This window comes from Oncorhynchus kisutch, linkage group LG7 (assembly GCF_002021735.2).
Source record: "Oncorhynchus kisutch isolate 150728-3 linkage group LG7, Okis_V2, whole genome shotgun sequence".
Lineage (NCBI taxonomy): Eukaryota > Metazoa > Chordata > Actinopteri > Salmoniformes > Salmonidae > Oncorhynchus > Oncorhynchus kisutch.
In genome coordinates, this window is record NC_034180.2 from 55,058,211 (window position 1) to 55,076,611 (window position 18,401).

General features: G+C 44.8%; 1 protein-coding gene across 3 annotated transcripts in view; it reads right to left on the minus strand.

Annotated features, from left to right (window-relative positions):
• Window positions 1–620: 620 nt before the first annotated feature.
• Window positions 621–18,401, minus strand: part of vps39 (VPS39 subunit of HOPS complex) — a 55,784-nt gene continuing 38,003 nt past the window's right edge. For all 3 annotated transcript variants that reach the window (XM_031829378.1, XM_031829377.1, XM_031829379.1), the window contains 7 exons: window positions 14,311–14,439; window positions 13,782–13,884; window positions 12,958–13,003; window positions 9,323–9,472; window positions 3,869–4,003; window positions 3,275–3,366; window positions 621–3,072 (listed from right to left, as the gene is read on the minus strand). In XM_031829378.1, coding sequence (XP_031685238.1) covers window positions 2,991–3,072; window positions 3,275–3,366; window positions 3,869–4,003; window positions 9,323–9,472; window positions 12,958–13,003; window positions 13,782–13,884; window positions 14,311–14,439 — 737 coding nt within the window. In that variant the 3' untranslated portion in view covers window positions 621–2,990. The remainder of the gene's footprint in view (window positions 3,073–3,274; window positions 3,367–3,868; window positions 4,004–9,322; window positions 9,473–12,957; window positions 13,004–13,781; window positions 13,885–14,310; window positions 14,440–18,401) is intronic.

Genomic DNA, 18,401 nt, shown 5'->3' on the forward strand with positions numbered 1-18,401 from the left:
AATACCATTTTTTGTTTGAAGCTTGCATTCAATGGCCCCTCCCTGTTGCACATCACAAGCTTCCACTGCCTTTGTCACAAGGGGATTCATGACTGATTTAGCTTCCACTGCCTCTGTCACAAGGGGATTCATGACTGATTTAGCTTCCACTGCCTCTGTCACAAGGGGATTCATGACTGATTAAGCTTCCACTGCCTCTGTCACAAGGGGATTCATGACTGATTAAGCTTCCACTGCCTCTGTCACAAGGGGATTCATGACTGATTTAGCTTCCACTGCCTCTGTCACAAGGGGATTTATAGCTGATTAAGCTTCCACTGCCTCTGTCACAAGGGGATTCATGACTGATTTAGCTTCCACTGCCTCTGTCACAAGGGGATTCATGACTGATTTAGCTTCCACTGCCTCTGTCACAAGGGGATTCATGACTGATTTAGCTTCCACTGCCTCTGTCACAAGGGGATTTATAGCTGATTAAGCTTCCACTGCCTCTGTCACAAGGGGATTCATGACTGATTTAGCTTCCACTGCCTCTGTCACAAGGGGATTCATGACTGATTTAGCTTCCACTGCCTCTGTCACAAGGGGATTCATGACTGATTTAGCTTCCACTGCCTCTGTAAGATGAAATCAGCAACCCTGTTTTTTATTTTTACACTTCTCAAAAGGCACCCAATTGGTGGAACGACCCAATATCAAACAGGTGGACAGTTGGTTATGTGTGTGCATCCCAAATGGCATTATTCCCTGGTCTAAAGTAGTGCACTATATAGGGAATAGGGTGCCATAGGGTTCTGGTCTAAAGTAGTGCACTATATAGAGAATAGGGTGCCATAGGGCTGTGGTCTAAAGTAGTGGGCTATATAGGGAATAGGGCTCTGGTCTATAGTAGTGCACTATATAGGGAATAGGGCTGTGGTCTAAAGTAGTGCACTATATAGGGAATAGGGCTGTAGTCTAAAGTAGTGCACTATATAGGGAATAGGGCTGTGGTCTAAAGTAGTGCACTATATAGGGAATAGGGCTGTGGTCTAAAGTAGTGCACTATGTAGGGAATAGTGTGCCAATTGGGAAGCAAAGAAACCTTCCACTCTGACATACAGTACAGCCCTCAGTCCTAGTCAGACGACAACACGATTTAAGAATAAAGACCTAACTTAAATCAAACCTTTTAAACCGTCATACTTCTGTGATTAGGAAGAAAATGGTCGCCGATCTGATCTTCTTTCAGGTTTTTTCACAAAATGGGAGGATTATCAATCAATCAAAACAAAATGGATTCTGAAACTGTGGATGTACTTCAAATAAATGGCGTCTATGTCAAGACATAATATTATATATATATATATATATATATATGATATTATATTTATATTGAGGCAGCTGAGATATTAAAAAAAGAACAATAAAAAGAACTTGTTTGTCCACATTGAACCATATTAGAAGTTTAGTCGTTACATTATAATCTGGAGTGGTTTTCAACCATTTCCTTAGAAACAAACGGGTCACTGAAAACAACATGAAAAGCAAAGGGCTGCTTTTAAGTAGATATATACACACACACACACACACACACACACACACACACACACACACACACACACACACACACACAGCAGCACCTTAACTCTTCTCCTCTATGTATAGCCTATAGCGTGTCTGAGGATGAGCTGTGAGTAGAGGAGGAAACGAGGCTGATTTTTAATGGAATATATTCATTGACGTAAAGAGGCCCATTGGATAGAGCCAGTTTACACTGTTCTGTGAAGGGAGTTTGTCTTTTAAAATTATAACCTTGGATTATCAACACAACGTGCCATTGGAACACAGGAGTGATGGTTGCTGATAATGGGCCTCTGTACGCCTATGTAGATATTCCATAACAAATTAGCCGTTTCCAGCTACAATAGTCATTTACAACATTAACAATGTCTACACTGTATTTCTGATTAATTTGATGTTATTTTAATGGACAAAAAATGAGCTTTTCTTTCAAAAACCAGGATATTTCTAAGTGACCCCAAACTTCTGAACGATTGTGTATAATATATATATTAGTCTCCTTTATCTAATCACCATCAATATTCATACTTTTTTTTACTGTTATTGTTGATTACATTATCTCACTTCGCTTTAGCAACAGTGGCTTAGTCATTCATGCTAATAAAGATTATCCGAATATTAGATAGACAGAGAGTCAGCAAGAGTCAGAGAGAGACAGCGAGAGAGACAGAGAGTCAGAGCGAGAGAGAGTCAGAGAGAGTCAGAGCGAGAGAGAGACAGACAGAGAGAGACAGCGAGAGTCAGAGAGAGCGAGAGACAGCGAGAGTCAGAGAGAGCGAGAGACAGACAGAGAGAGACAGCGAGTCAGAGAGAGCAAAAGAGAGACAGAGAAAGAGACAGCGAGAGTCAGCGAGAGTCAGAGTCAGCGAGAGTCAGAGTCAGAGAGAGACAGCGAGAGTCAGAGAGAGAGACAGCGAGAGTCAGAGAGACAACGAGAGTCAGAGAGAGACAGCGAGAGTCAGAGAGAGACAGCGAGAGTCAGAGAGAGACAGCGAGAGTCAGAGAGAGACAGCGAGAGTCAGAGAGAGACAGCGAGATCGGGAGGGAGAGGAAAAGCATTCCACAATTCCAGACAGAAGCAGCCAGAGTTCCAGAGATCCAGAGATCCAGAGTTCCAGAGTTCCAGAGTTCCAGAGATCCAGAGATCCAGAGATCCAGAGATCCAGAGATCCAGAGTTCCAGAGATCCAGAGATCCAGAGATCCAGAGATCCAGAGTTCCAGAGATCCAGAGTTCCAGAGATCCAGAGTTCCAGAGATCCAGAGTTCCAGAGTTCCAGAGTTCCAGAGTTCCAGAGTTCCAGAGATGAGTCCAGCTGAACAGCCAAGCTGCTGTGGAAGTGTTTCAGACAAACCCAGCTCCCTGCACTCCCTCCGTCCAGGGTACCGCTAAGGAACATGTAGTCCACAAGAGGACACTATTTTGGTGTCACTGCTCAATAGGACACACCCCTCGGTCCTTACAGCAGAAGTAATGAACGACAACACCGTTGGGATACCTGGCGAAGGCGCTGGACAGGACAGACAGGTGATTCAGTAACAGTATATAAACAGAGCCTTAACTACATATTCACATGATCACTTATACAGAATGTATATGACCTAGTTGTAGGTGTTTATAAAGCATTGATGTTAGTACTAAAAGAGAATGGTGTAAATATATCAAATGGCTTGGCGATTCAGGTAAACAAAGTAGCACTAAACCAGTGTTACCTGTTGCCTATCTTCTTCTTACAGACCCGGCAGGTCTTCTCTTCTGAGATGGTACACTTGACCTGCTGGTGGAAGATGCGTTCCTCCTGGACCTGCACACACACACACGTCAGGTGGGTGGAAACGACACACACAATGTCCATCTCCCATAGGAACTCATGACGACCTGGTCAAATAGTTTCCTCAGCCCCCCCCCCCCAGCTCTCACCCCCCCCAGCTCTCACACCCCCCACCCCCCAGCTCTCACCACCCCCCCCCCCCCCCCCCAGCTCTCACACACACCCCCCAGCTCTCACACCCCCCCCCCCCCAGCTCTCACACACACCCCCCCCAGCTCTCACACACACCCCCCCCAGCTCTCACACACACCCCCCCCAGCTCTCACACACACCCCCCCTCCCAGCTCTCACACACACCCCCAGCTCTCACACCCCCCCCCAGCTCTCACCCCCCTCAGCCTTACAACCCCCCCCCCCAGCTCTCACACACACCCCCCAGCTCTCACACACACCCCCCCCCAGCTCTCACACACCCCCCCAGCTCTCACACACACCCCCCCCCCCCAGCTCTCACACACCCCCTCCCCCAGCTCACCCGTAGGAACTCGGCCTGCAGTAGACTCTTGAGGACCTGGTCAAAGCGTTTCCTCTGAGCCTTCTCCTCCAGAACACTCTCCAGGAACACACGGATCTCTCTGATCTGAGTGTTCGCTGGCAGCAGGTTGATGGCCTGGTGGGGAGCAGAGACAGAGATGGTAGAAACAGTGGTGTTTATCAGGGGCAAAAATGCCTGTGTAAAATAAATTATACAAATACTGAGCTGCCTGTCTTCGGGGACGGCAGGTAACCTAGTGGTTAGAGTGTAGAGGAGGTAGGTAGCCTAGTGGTTAGAGTGTAGAGGAGGCAGGTAACCTAGTGGTTAGAGTGTAGAGGCGGCAGGTAGCCTAGTGGTTAGAGGAGGCAGGTAGCCTAGTGGTTAGAGTGTAGAGGTGGCAGGTAACCTAGTGGTTAGAGTGTAGAGGCGGCAGGTAGCCTAGTGGTTAGAGGAGGCAGGTAGCCTAGTGGTTAGAGTGTAGAGGTGGCAGGTAACCTAGTGGTTAGAGGAGGCAGGTAACCTAGTGGTTAGAGTGTTGGACTAATAACCAAAAGGTTGCTAGATCGAATCCCCGAGCTGACAAGGTACAGATATGTCGTTCTGCCCCTGAACAAGGCAGTTAACCCACTGTTCCCCTGAACAAGGCAGTTAACCCACTGTTCCCCTGAACAAGGCAGTTAACCCACTGTTCCCCTGAGCAAGGCAGTTAACCCACTGTTCCCCTGAGCAAGGCAGTTAACCCACTGTTCCCCTGAGCAAGGCAGTTAACCCACTGTTCCCCTGAGCAAGGCAGTTAACCCACTGTTCCCCTGAGCAAGGCAGTTAACCCACTGTTCCCCTGAGCAAGGCAGTTAACCCACTGTTCCCCTGAGCAAGGCAGTTAACCCACTGTTCCCCTGAACAAGGCAGTTAACCCACTGTTCCCCTGAACAAGGCAGTTAACCCACTGTTCCCCTGAACAAGGCAGTTAACCCACTGTTCCCCTGAGCAAGGCAGTTAACCCACTGTTCCCCTGAGCAAGGCAGTTAACCGACTGTTCCCCTGAGCAAGGCAGTTAACCGACTGTTCCCCTGAGCAAGGCAGTTAACCCACTGTTCCCCTGAACATGGCAGTTAACCCACTGTTCCCCTGAACAAGGCAGTTAACCCACTGTTCCCCTGAACAAGGCAGTTAACCCACTGTTCCCCTGAGCAAGGCAGTTAACCCACTGTTCCCCTGAGCAAGGCAGTTAACCCACTGTTCCCCTGAACAAGGCAGTTAACCGACTGTTCCCCTGAACAAGGCAGTTAACCGACTGTTCCCCTGAACAAGGCAGTTAACCGACTGTTCCCCTGAACAAGGCAGTTAACCGACTGTTCCCCTGAACAAGGCAGTTAACCGACTGTTCCCCTGAGCAAGGCAGTTAACCCACTGTTCCCCTGAGCAAGGCAGTTAACCCACTGTTCCCCTGAGCAAGGCAGTTAACCCACTGTTCCCCTGAGAAGGTTCCCACAATGTGTTCAATTATTGCTCTGAGCTTTTTCTAAAACATTTTATGAACGCTTCATATCCTCCTTCTGCCTTTATGGACCTTCCTCTTCAATTCAAACCACATGTTTTCTTTGGGTACGGTATGTGTTTACTGTAGGAGATACTGTAGGAGATACCATATGTGTTTACTGTAGGAGATACTGTAGGAGATACCGTATGTGTTTACTGTAGGAGATACTGTATGTGTTTACTGTAGGAGATACTGTAGGAGATACCATATGTGTTTACTGTAGGAGATACTGTAGGAGATACCATATGTGTTTACTGTAGGAGATACTGTAGGAGATACCATATGTGTTTACTGTAGGAGATACTGTAGGAGATACCATATGTGTATACTGTAGGAGATACCATATGTGTATACTGTAGGAGATACCATATGTGTATACTGTAGGATATTGTAACGGTTCTCTTGTGGTGAAGGAGAGTCGGACCAGAATGCAGCGTGATGATGATTCATGATATTTTAATGAAGGAAAAACCTATACATGAAGAAACTACAAAATAATGAAATGTGAAAACCGAAACAGTCCTATCTGGTGCAAACACAAAGACAGGAACAATCACCCACAAAACACTCAAAGAATATGGCTGCCTAAATATGGTTCCCAATCAGAGACAACGATAAACACCTGCCTCTGATTGAGAACCACTCCAGACAGCCATAGACTTTGCTAGATACCCCCACTAAGCCATACACCCAATACCTAACAAAACACACCACAATAAACCCATGTCACACCCCGGCCTGACCAAATAAATAAAGACAAACACAATATACTTCGACCAGGACGTGACAGATATACTGTATGCGTTTACTGTAGGAGATACAGTATGCGTTTACTGTAGGAGATACCGTATGTGTTTACTGTAGGAGATACCGTATGTGTTTACTGTAGGAGATACCGTATGTGTTTACTGTAGGAGATACCGTATGTGTTTACTGTAGGAGATACCGTATGTGTTTACTGTAGGAGATACCGTATGTGTTTACTGTAGGAGATACCATATGTGTTTACTGTAGGAGATACCGTATGTGTTTACTGTAGGAGATACCGTATGTGTTTACTGTAGGAGATACCGTATGTGTTTACTGTAGGAGATACCGTATGTGTTTACTGTAGGAGATACAGTATGTGTTTACTGTAGGAGATACAGTATGTGTTTACTGTAGGAGATACCGTATGTGTTTACTGTAGGAGATACCGTATGTGTTTACTGTAGGAGATACCGTATGTGTTTACTGTAGGAGATACCGTATGTGTTTACTGTAGGAGATACCGTATGTGTTTACTGTAGGAGATACCATATGTGTTTACTGTAGGAGATACCGTATGTGTTTACTGTAGGAGATACCGTATGTGTTTACTGTAGGAGATACCGTATGTGTTTACTGTAGGAGATACCGTATGCGTTTACTGTAGGAGATACAGTATGTGTTTACTGTAGGAGATACAGTATGTGTTTACTGTAGGAGATACAGTATGTGTTTACTGTAGGAGATACAGTATGTGTTTACTGTAGGAGATACAGTATGTGTTTACTGTAGGAGATACCGTATGTGTTTACTGTAGGAGATACAGTATGTGTTTACAGTAGGAGATACAGTATGTGTTTACTGTAGGAGATACAGTATGTGTTTACTGTAGGAGATACAGTATGTGTTTACTGTAGGAGATACAGTATGTGTTTACTGTAGGAGATACAGTATGTGTTTACTGTAGGAGATACAGTAGGAGATACTGTATGTGTTTACTGTAGGAGATACAGTATGTGTTTACTGTAGGAGATACCGTATGTGTTTACTGTAGGAGATGATGTAAATATATCACTAGCCACTTTAAACAATGCTACCTTATATAATGTTACTTACCCTACATTATTCATCTCATATGCATACGTAGATACTGTACTCTATATCATCTACTGCATCCTTATGTAATACATGTATCACTAGCCACTTTAACTATGCCACTTTGTTAACATACTCATCTCATATGTATATACTGTACTCGATACCATCTACTGTATCTTGCCTATGCCGCTCTGTACCATCACTCATTCATATATCTTTATGTACATATTCTTTATCCCCTTACACTGTGTATAAGACAGTAGTTTTTTGGAATTGTTAGTTAGATTACTTGTTGGTTATTACTGCATTGTCGGAACTAGAAGCACAAGCATTTCGCTACACTCGCACTAACATCTGCTAACCATGTGTATGTGACAAATACATTAGATTTGAGATACTGTATGTGTTTACTGTAGGAGATACCGTATGTGTTTACTGTAGGAGATACAGTAGGAGATACCGTATGTGTTTACTGTAGGAGATACAGTAGGAGATACCGTATGTGTTTACTGTAGGAGATACAGTAGGAGATACCGTATGTGTTTACTGTAGGAGATACAGTAGGAGATACCGTATGTGTTTACTGTAGGAGATACAGTAGGAGATACCGTATGTGTTTACTGTAGGAGATACCGTATGTGTTTACTGTAGGAGATACAGTAGGAGATACTGAATGTGTTTACTGTAGGAGATACCGTATGTGTTTACTGTAGGAGATACCGTATGTGTTTACTGTAGGAGATACTGTACGTGTTTACAGAGCAGAACCACATTAAAACCCAGTACGGGAGAGGAGAGAGCAGAACCACATTAAAACCCAGTACGGGAGAGGAGAGAGCAGAACCACATTAAAACCCAGTACGGGAGAGGAGAGAGCAGAACCACATTAAAACCCAGTACGGGAGAGGAGAGAGCAGAACCACATTAAAACCCAGTACGGGAGAGGAGAGAGCAGAACCACATTAAAACCCAGTATGGGAGAGGAGAGAGCAGAACCACATTAAAACCCAGTACGGGAGAGGAGAGAGCAGAACCACATTAAAACCCAGTACGGGAGAGGAGAGAGCAGAACCACATTAAAACCCAGTACGGGAGAGGAGAGAGCAGAACCACCGTACAGGTTACAGAATCTCTCTCATCGCTGCTGCTGCCCAACACCACACTGATACAGTGACGTACCAAAGATTTATAACTAAACCAAGATATACCACAGCCTGTCGTTTCCAATAGGAACAGTGGGCAGAGCCAAGACCGAGCTAGAGAGATCCTATTGGAGCGTTTCAAGCATCATCTGCATATTTCTGCTAGGGAACGCCTACTCTGTGAGGTGCGTTTGCAGTAACTCAATTCGCCATTGCACTCCTTTGATTTTGGTTTGTTGCCACGGATAAAGTTTACAAACTTTAGTCTAATCTGTTCACCACAGACTGCAGTTTTGGGAACGGAGAACAGAATTGAGATTAGATGTTTCATTAATGAGAACAGTAGCAGAATGGCAGCCAAAATCCATCTCCTTCCATAGTGAGTGGTAGTGAGTGGAAACATCCAGAGAAATATCTGCCTCCTTGTTGTTATCTGTGTTGGAGGTATTCAGAGTGCTGTGGTGCAGTCTACCTTAGTGGTATTCAGAGTGCTGTGGTGCAGTCTACCTTAGTGGTATTCAGAGTGCTGTGGTGCAGTCTACCTTAGTGGTATTCAGAGTGCTGTGGTGCAGTCTACCTTAGTGGTATTCAGAGTGCTGTGGTGCAGTCTACCTTAGTGGTATTCAGAGTGCTGTGGTGCAGTCTACCTTAGTGGTATTCAGAGTGCTGTGGTGCAGTCTACCTTAGTGGTATTCAGAGTGCTGTGGTGCAGTCTACCTTAGTGGTATTCAGAGTGCTGTGGTGCAGTCTACCTTAGTGGTATTCAGAGTGCTGTGGTTCGGTCTACCTTTGTGCTATTCAGAGTATGTGGTGCAGTCTACCTTACTGGTATTCAGAGTGCTGTGGTTCAGTCTACCTTAGTGGTATTCAGAGTGCTGTGGTGCAGTCTACCTTAGCAGTAATTCAGAGTGCTGTGGTGCAGTCTACCTTAGCGGTATTCAGCTTGCTGTGGTGCAGCTCCAGCACGTGTAGAGCAGCCTTTAGATTGGCCTGTGGCTCCGACAGCTCCATTTTGATTGGTCCAAGGCAGTGGACATCAGGAGGGGACAAATACATGCGCAGCAGAGACAGGTACACCTATATAACAACATGACAACAACATGGGATTAAGAGACAGGTACACCTGTATAACAACATTACAACAACATGGGGATAAGAGACAGGTACACCTGTATAACAACATTACAACAACATGGGGTTAAGAGACAGGTACACCTGTATAACAACATGGGGTTAAGAGACAGTTACACCAGTATAACAACATGGGGTTAAGAGACAGTTACACCTGTATAACAACATGGGGTTAAGAGACAGGTACACCTGTATAACAACATGGGGTTAAGAGACAGTTACACCTGTATAACAACATGGGGTTAAGAGACAGGTACACCTGTATAACAACATGGGGTTAAGAGACAGGTACACCTGTATAACAACATGGGGTTAAGAGACAGGTACACCTGTATAACAACATTACAACAACATGGGGTTAAGAGACAGGTACACCTGTATAACAACATGGGGTTAAGAGACAGGTACACCTGTATAACAACATTACAACAACATGGGGTTAAGAGACAGGTACACCTGTATAACAACATGGGGTTAAGAGACAGGTACACCTGTATAACAACATTACAACAACATGGGGTTAAGAGACAGGTACACCTGTATAACAACAACATGGGGTTAAGAGACAGGTCCACCTGTATAACAACAACATGGTGTTAAGAGACAGGTACACCTGTATAACAACATTACAACAACATGGGGTTAAGAGACAGGTCCACCTGTATAACAACATGGGGTTAAGAGACAGGTCCACCTGTATAACAACATGGGGTTAAGAGACAGGTCCACCTGTATAACAACATGGGGTTAAGAGACAGGTCCACCTGTATAACAACATGGGGTTAAGAGACAGGTACACCTGTATAACAACATGGGGTTAAGAGACAGTTACACCAGTATAACAACATGGGGTTAAGAGACAGTTACACCTGTATAACAACATTACAACAACATGGGGTTAAGAGACAGGTACACCTGTATAACAACAACATGGGGTTAAGAGACAGGTACACCTGTATAACAACATGGGGTTAAGAGACAGGTACACCTGTATAACAACATGGGGTTAAGAGACAGGTACACCTGTATAACATGGGGTTAAGAGACAGTTACACCTGTATAACAACATGGGGTTAAGAGACAGGTACACCTGTATAACAACATGGGGTTAAGAGACAGGTACACCTGTATAACAACATGGGGTTAAGAGACAGGTACACCTGTATAACAACATTACAACAACATGGGGTTAAGAGACAGGTACACCTGTATAACAACATGGGGTTAAGAGACAGGTACACCTGTATAACAACATTACAACAACATGGGGTTAAGAGACAGGTCCACCTGTATAACAACATGGGGTTAAGAGACAGGTACACCTGTATAACAACATTACAACAACATGGGGTTAAGAGACAGGTACACCTGTATAACAACAACATGGGGTTAAGAGACAGGTCCACCTGTATAACAACAACATGGTGTTAAGAGACAGGTACACCTGTATAACAACATTACAACAACATGGGGTTAAGAGACAGGTCCACCTGTATAACAACATGGGGTTAAGAGACAGGTCCACCTGTATAACAACATGGGGTTAAGAGACAGGTCCACCTGTATAACAACATGGGGTTAAGAGACAGGTCCACCTGTATAACAACATGGGGTTAAGAGACAGGTCCACCTGTATAACAACATTACAACAACATGGGGTTAAGAGACAGGTCCACCTGTATAACAACATGGGGTTAAGAGACAGGTCCACCTGTATAACAACATGGGGTTAAGAGACAGGTCCACCTGTATAACAACATGGGGTTAAGAGACAGGTCCACCTGTATAACAACATGGGGTTAAGAGACAGGTACACCTGTATAACAACATTACAACAACATGGGGTTAAGAGACAGGTCCACCTGTATAACAACATGGGGTTAAGAGACAGGTCCACCTGTATAACAACATGGGGTTAAGAGACAGGTCCACCTGTATAACAACATTACAACAACATGGGGTTAAGAGACAGGTACACCTGTAGAACAACATTACAACAACATGGGGTTAAGAGACAGGTACACCTGTATAACAACAACATGGGGTTAAGAGACAGGTACACCTGTATAACAACATGGGGTTAAGAGACAGGTACACCTGTATAACAACAACATGGGGTTAAGAGACAGGTACACCTGTATAACAACAACATGGGGTTAAGAGACAGGTACACCTGTATAACAACATTACAACAACATGGGGTTAAGAGACAGGTACACCTGTATAACAACATGGGGTTAAGAGACAGGTACACCTGTATAACAACAACATGGGGTTAAGAGACAGGTCCACCTGTATAACAACATGGGGTTAAGAGACAGGTCCACCTGTATAACAACATGGGGTTAAGAGACAGGTCCACCTGTATAACAACATGGGGTTAAGAGACAGGTCCACCTGTATAACAACATGGGGTTAAGAGACAGGTCCACCTGTATAACAACATGGGGTTTAGAGACAGGTCCACCTGTATAACAACATGGGGTTAAGAGACAGGTACACCTGTATAACAACATTACAACAACATGGGGTTAAGAGACAGGTACACCTGTATAACAACATGGGGTTAAGAGACAGGTACACCTGTATAACAACATGGGGTTAAGAGACAGGTACACCTGTATAACAACAACATGGGGTTAAGAGACAGGTACACCTGTATAACAACAACATGGGGTTAAGAGACAGGTACACCTGTATAACAACAACATGGGGTTAAGAGACAGGTACACCTGTATAACAACAACATGGGGTTAAGAGACAGGTACACCTGTATAACAACAACATGGGGTTAAGAGACAGGTACACCTGTATAACAACAACATGGGTTAAGAGACAGGTACACCTGTATAACAACAACATGGGGTTAAGAGACAGGTACACCTGTATAACAACAACATGGGGTTAAGAGACAGGTACACCTGTATAACAACAACATGGGGTTAAGAGACAGGTACACCTGTATAACAACAACATGGGGTTAAGAGACAGGTACACCTGTATAACAACAACATGGGGTTAAGAGACAGGTACACCTGTATAACAACAACATGGGGTTAAGAGACAGGTACACCTGTATAACAACATTACAACAACATGGGGTTAAGAGACAGGTCCACCTGTATAACAACATGGGGTTAAGAGACAGGTACACCTGTATAACAACATGGGGTTAAGAGACAGGTACACCTGTATAACAACAACATGGGGTTAAGAGACAGGTACACCTGTATAACAACAACATGGGGTTAAGAGACAGGTACACCTGTATAACAACATGGGGTTAAGAGACAGGTACACCTGTATAACAACATGGGGTTAAGAGACAGGTACACCTGTATAACACTGGATTACCAGAGGTAATGTAAATGTACAGCTAGTAAGTATTACAGTACATGTTCAACACGTGTCAATCAGAGGGAGATACTCACATCTTTGTTTCTGTCTGTGTCTTTGTCATAATGCCGGTGACAGTACCTGAAGGGAGAGAAACACAAAAATGGCACTATTATAACTGACAATAACATCAACAAAGACACCGAGAAATCAGAATATAGATCGTTTAAAACATCTACGTTTCTTATTTGGAAATAGTTATTTTTGAATCAGCATGTTATTGTTGATGGCTGGTGGGTTGTTTGAGTGGGAGGCTATCGTCCCACTAACTCATCCATAGGGTGGTCTACGGGCTATCGTCCCACTAACTCATCCATAGGGTGGTCTACAGGCTGCCGTCCCACTAACTCATCCATAGGGTGGTCAACAGGCTGCCGTCCCACTAACTCATCCATAGGGTGGTCAACAGGCTATCGTCCCACTAACTCATCCATAGGGTGGTCTACAGGCTATCGTCCCACTAACTCATCCATAGGGTGGTCTACAGGCTGCCGTCCCACTAACTCATCCATAGGGTGGTCAACAGGCTGCCGTCCCACTAACTCATCCATAGGGTGGGAGACAGGCTATCGTCCCACTAACTCATCCATAGGGTGGTCTACAGGCTATCGTCCCACTAACTCATCCATAGGGTGGTCAAATTCCTGTAACTTTCCCAAACGCACAGATTTTGTGCAATAAAAAAAATACTGTAAAATAAGAGAGACTCTTCTGTTCTATAGAACAAGCAGGAAACTACAGTTCTCTTTAAGATCCTCTGCTGAACATGTAATATATTGTACAATGGTCCCGGGGGGGGGGGGGGGGGGGGGTATGTGTGTGTGTGTATGTATGGGTGTATGTGTGTAGCACTACTCACTCCTTGGCCATGTGTGTGTCCTTCAGGACGTGTACGTAGATGAAGAGGGCCTGTTCGTGTTTCCCCATCCGACCCAGCAGCAGGGCCCGCTCCTCCAGAAGACCTGACAGACAAACGGCATGGCTAGGTTGAAGATACAAAGGCTAAAGACAAGTTAGATTTTAAAAAACACATTCATGAGACCAGCGTCGTTGGTAACTAGCATCGCTGGTCCCATTGTTAAGAATTGTTCCTCATTCATGCAAAGACCTCTGGGATATCACAATCCTCTGGTCTTCGCCTTTGTGGCATGGTGAGCACACGGTCACGGAGGCTAGCATATAGCCATGAGCCATAGGAGTTGGCAAGACAACACAAACCGATCTGGAACCAGGCCAGAATACCAAACAAACTCCCTTATCCAGAGCGAATTACAAGTCAGTGCTTTCAACTAAAGAAGTCACAAAAGGACTGCAGACCACTGCAAGTACAACCAGCCAGGGGGAAGCACAAGAACTGTTGAATCTACCCGGAACCATCCAATCCTCACCATCGAAGGGGAAGTCAGAGATAAGTCGGCCTGGTTCGTAGCAGGTAGAGACCTCCAGGAAACACACTAGCTTGCTCCTGAACTCTCCCAGGTCCCCCTCCTCCTTCCCAGCAGCCACTGCAGGAACCCCTACAGGAAGACGGAACAGATAGATTTGATTAGAATATCACATATCAGCTGTGGAGAGAAAGGGGGGATACCTAGTCAGGTGAATGTATTCAACTGAAATGTGTCTTCCACGTTTAACCCAACCCCTCTGAATCAGAGAGGTGTGTCTTCCACGTTTAACCCAACCCCTCTGAATCAGAGAGGTGTGTCTTCCACGTTTAACCCAACCCCTCTGAATCAGAGAGATTTTTACCTTGTCAGGGAAGGGTGATGGGGCCAAACACCATTTATTTTTCTGTTATATCGATGATACTAGATTTTCCTCAGGACCCCATAAAGTGTTTTGTCCGTTTTGTCAGTCGAGTAAGGAGGCTGATAGTGCTGAGAGATTACTGCTTTTCAGTCCAGTAAGATACGGAGGCTGATAGCGCTGAGAGATTACTGCTTTTCAGTCCAGTAAGGAGGCTGATAGTGCTGAGAGATTACTGCTTTTCAGTCCAGTAAGGAGGCTGATAGTGCTGAGAGATTACTGCTTTTCAGTCCAGTAAGATACGGAGGCTGATAGTGCTGAGAGATTACTGCTTTTCAGTCCAGTAAGGAGGCTGATAGTGCTGAGAGATTACTGCTTTTCAGTCCAGTAAGGAGGCTGATAGTGCTGAGAGATTACTGCTTTTCGAGGTTGGTTCGACTTATGTTTCAATAACAAAAAAATAAAACCAGAAATGCACTGTGTGGGTTGAATGTCGTAACTCGGAATAAAACAATGAATAAAAGTCCCCTGATGGTAGTGACGGTAGTGAGGGTAGTGACGGTAGTGAGGGTAGTGACGGTAGTGATGGTGGTGACGGTAGTGACGGTAGTGACGGTAGTGACGGTAGTGAGGGTAGTGACGGTAGTGAGGGTAGTGACGGTAGTGATGGTGGTGACGGTAGTGAGGGTAGTGACGGTAGTGAGGGTAGTGACGGTAGTGAGGGTAGTGACGGTAGTGAGGGTAGTGACGGTAGTGATGGTGGTGACGGTAGTGAGGGTAGTGACGGTAGTGACGGTAGTGAGGGTAGTGATGGTAGTGAGGGTAGTGACGGTAGTGATGGTGGTGACGGTAGTGAGGGTAGTGATGGAAGTGAGGGTAGTGATGGTAGTGACGGTAGTGACGGAAGTGACGGTAGTGATGGATGTGACGGTAGTAACGGATGTGATGGATGTGACGGTAGTCATGGATGTGACGGTAGTGATGGATGTGATGGTAGTGATGGATGTGATGGGTGACGGTAGTGATGGAAGTGATGGATGTGATGGATATGATGGTAGTGATGGATGTGACGGTAGTGATGTATGTGATGTATGTGATGGATGTGATGGTAGTGATGGATGTGATGGGTGACGGTAGTGATGGATATGATGGTAGTGATGGTAGTGATGGAGGTGACGGTAGTGATGGTAGTGATGGATATGATGGTAGTGATGGATGTGATGGTAGTGATAGATGTGATGGTAGTGATAGATGTGATGGTAGTGATGGATGTGACGGTAGTGATGGATATGATGGTAGTGATGGATGTGACGGCCCAATACTGCTGATCACTTATTAACCACGAGTTATTAACATTACTTCACTACAATGAAATATTTCAGTTGTTGTGTATATTACATTCGTTTTATTTGAAAACTATTATTATATCATTCAGGTCATCTCCACAGAGCTGCTGTCTGACAAAATCACTATTTTATATATCATTATATCATTCAGGTCATCTCCACAGAGCTGCTGTCTGACAAAATCACTATTTTATATATCATTATATCATTCAGGTCATCTCCACAGAGCTGCTGTCTGACAAAATCACTATTTTATATATCATTATATCATTCAGGTCATCTCCACAGAGCTGCTGTCTGACAAAAATCACTATTTTAGTAGTTGTTCAAAGTAAACAAGGCAAACTATCATGACTGCTGAATACCAACTATCAATCACTAAGATCATGTATTTCCAGGTAGAGATACCTGAAAGAAACGGCTCTCTCTTATGTACCCCTTCTTGGCAGTGCATTCTTCTGTCCCTGACGTAGTGGGCGTAAAACACACACAGACCGGACAAGTAGCCTCGATTGGATTATGATCGTTGTAATTAATTAGCAAGTTTTCAACACTAAACTATGTAGAATATTGGTCTGTTGGAAACTACAACTCCCTACGACATCGCACAGTTCGGACATTTATCTGATTTATCTCTAGAGAAACTGCAGCGCATTGAGCAAACAGAGGTCTTTTCATACCGAAATGGAATTCAAATAACTGAAAGTAAGTAAGTCAATTAGTTGTTTAGAAAAGGAAAAACAACCCGACATTTTGGGTTAATCACTACTGGCTTATAACTGCTGGCTTATCCACAGGCCTCCATTTTGGGTTAATCACTACTGGCTGGTAACTGCTAGCTTATCCACAGGCCTCCATTTTGGGTTAATCACTACTGGCTTATAACTGCTGGCTTATCCACAGCCCTCCATTTTGGGTTAATCACTACTGGCTGATAACTGCTGGCTTATCCACAGGCCTCCATTTTGGGTTAATCACTACTGGCTGGTAACTGCTGGCTTATCCACAGGCCTCCATTTTGGGTTAATCACTACTGGCTTATAACTGCTGGCTTATCCACAGGCCTCCATTTTGGGTTAATCACTACTGGCTGGTAACTGCTGGCTTATCCACAGGCCTCCATTTTGGGTTAATCACTACTGGCTGGTAACTGCTGGCTTATCCACAGGCCTCCATTTTGGGTTAATCACTACTGGCTGATAACTGCTGGCTTATCCACAGGCCTCCATTTTGGGTTAATCACTACTGGCTTATAACTGCTGGCTTATCCACAGGCCTCCATTTTGGGTTAATCACTACTGGCTGGTAACTGCTGGCTTATCCACAGGCCTCCATTTTGGGTTAATCACTACTGGCTTATAACTGCTGGCTTATCCACAGGCCTCCATTTTGGGTTAATCACTACTGGCTGGTAACTGCTGGCTTATCCACAGGCCTCCATTTTGGGTTAATCACTACTGGCTGGTAACTGCTGGCTTATCCACAGGCCTCCATTTTGGGTTAATCACTACTGGCTGATAACTGCTGGCTTATCCACAGGCCTCCATTTTGGGTTAATCACTACTGGCTTATAACTGCTGGCTTATCCACAGGCCTCCATTTTGGGTTAATCACTACTGGCTGATAACTGCTGGCTTATCCACAGGCCTCCATTTTGGGTTAATCACTACTGGCTGGTAACTGCTGGCTTATCCACAGGCCTCCATTTTGGGTTAATCACTACTGGCTGGTAACTGCTGGCTTATCCACAGGCCTCCATTTTGGGTTAATCACTACTGGCTTATAACTGCTGGCTTATCCACAGGCCTCCATTTTGGGTTAATCACTACTGGCTGATAACTGCTGGCTTATCCACAGGCCTCCATTTTGGGTTAATCACTACTGGCTGGTAACTGCTGGCTTATCCACAGGCCTCCATTTTGGGTTAATCACTACTGGCTGGTAACTGCTGGCTTATCCACAGGCCTCCATTTTGGGTTAATCACTACTGGCTGGTAACTGCTGGCTTATCCACAGGCCTCCATTTTGGGTTAATCACTACTGGCTGATAACTGCTGGCTTATCCACAGGCCTCCATTTTGGGTTAATCACTACTGGCTTATAACTGCTGGCTTATCCACAGGCTTCCATTTTGGGTTAATCACTACTGGCTGATAACTGCTAGCTTATCCACAGGCCTCCATTTTGGGTTAATCACTACTGGCTGATAACTGCTGGCTTATCCACAGGCCTCCATTTTGGGTTAATCACTACTGGCTGGTAACTGCTGGCTTATCCACAGGCCTCCATTTTGGGTTAATCACTACTGGCTTATAACTGCTGGCTTATCCACAGGCCTCCATTTTGGGTTAATCACTACTGGCTTATAACTGCTGGCTTATCCACAG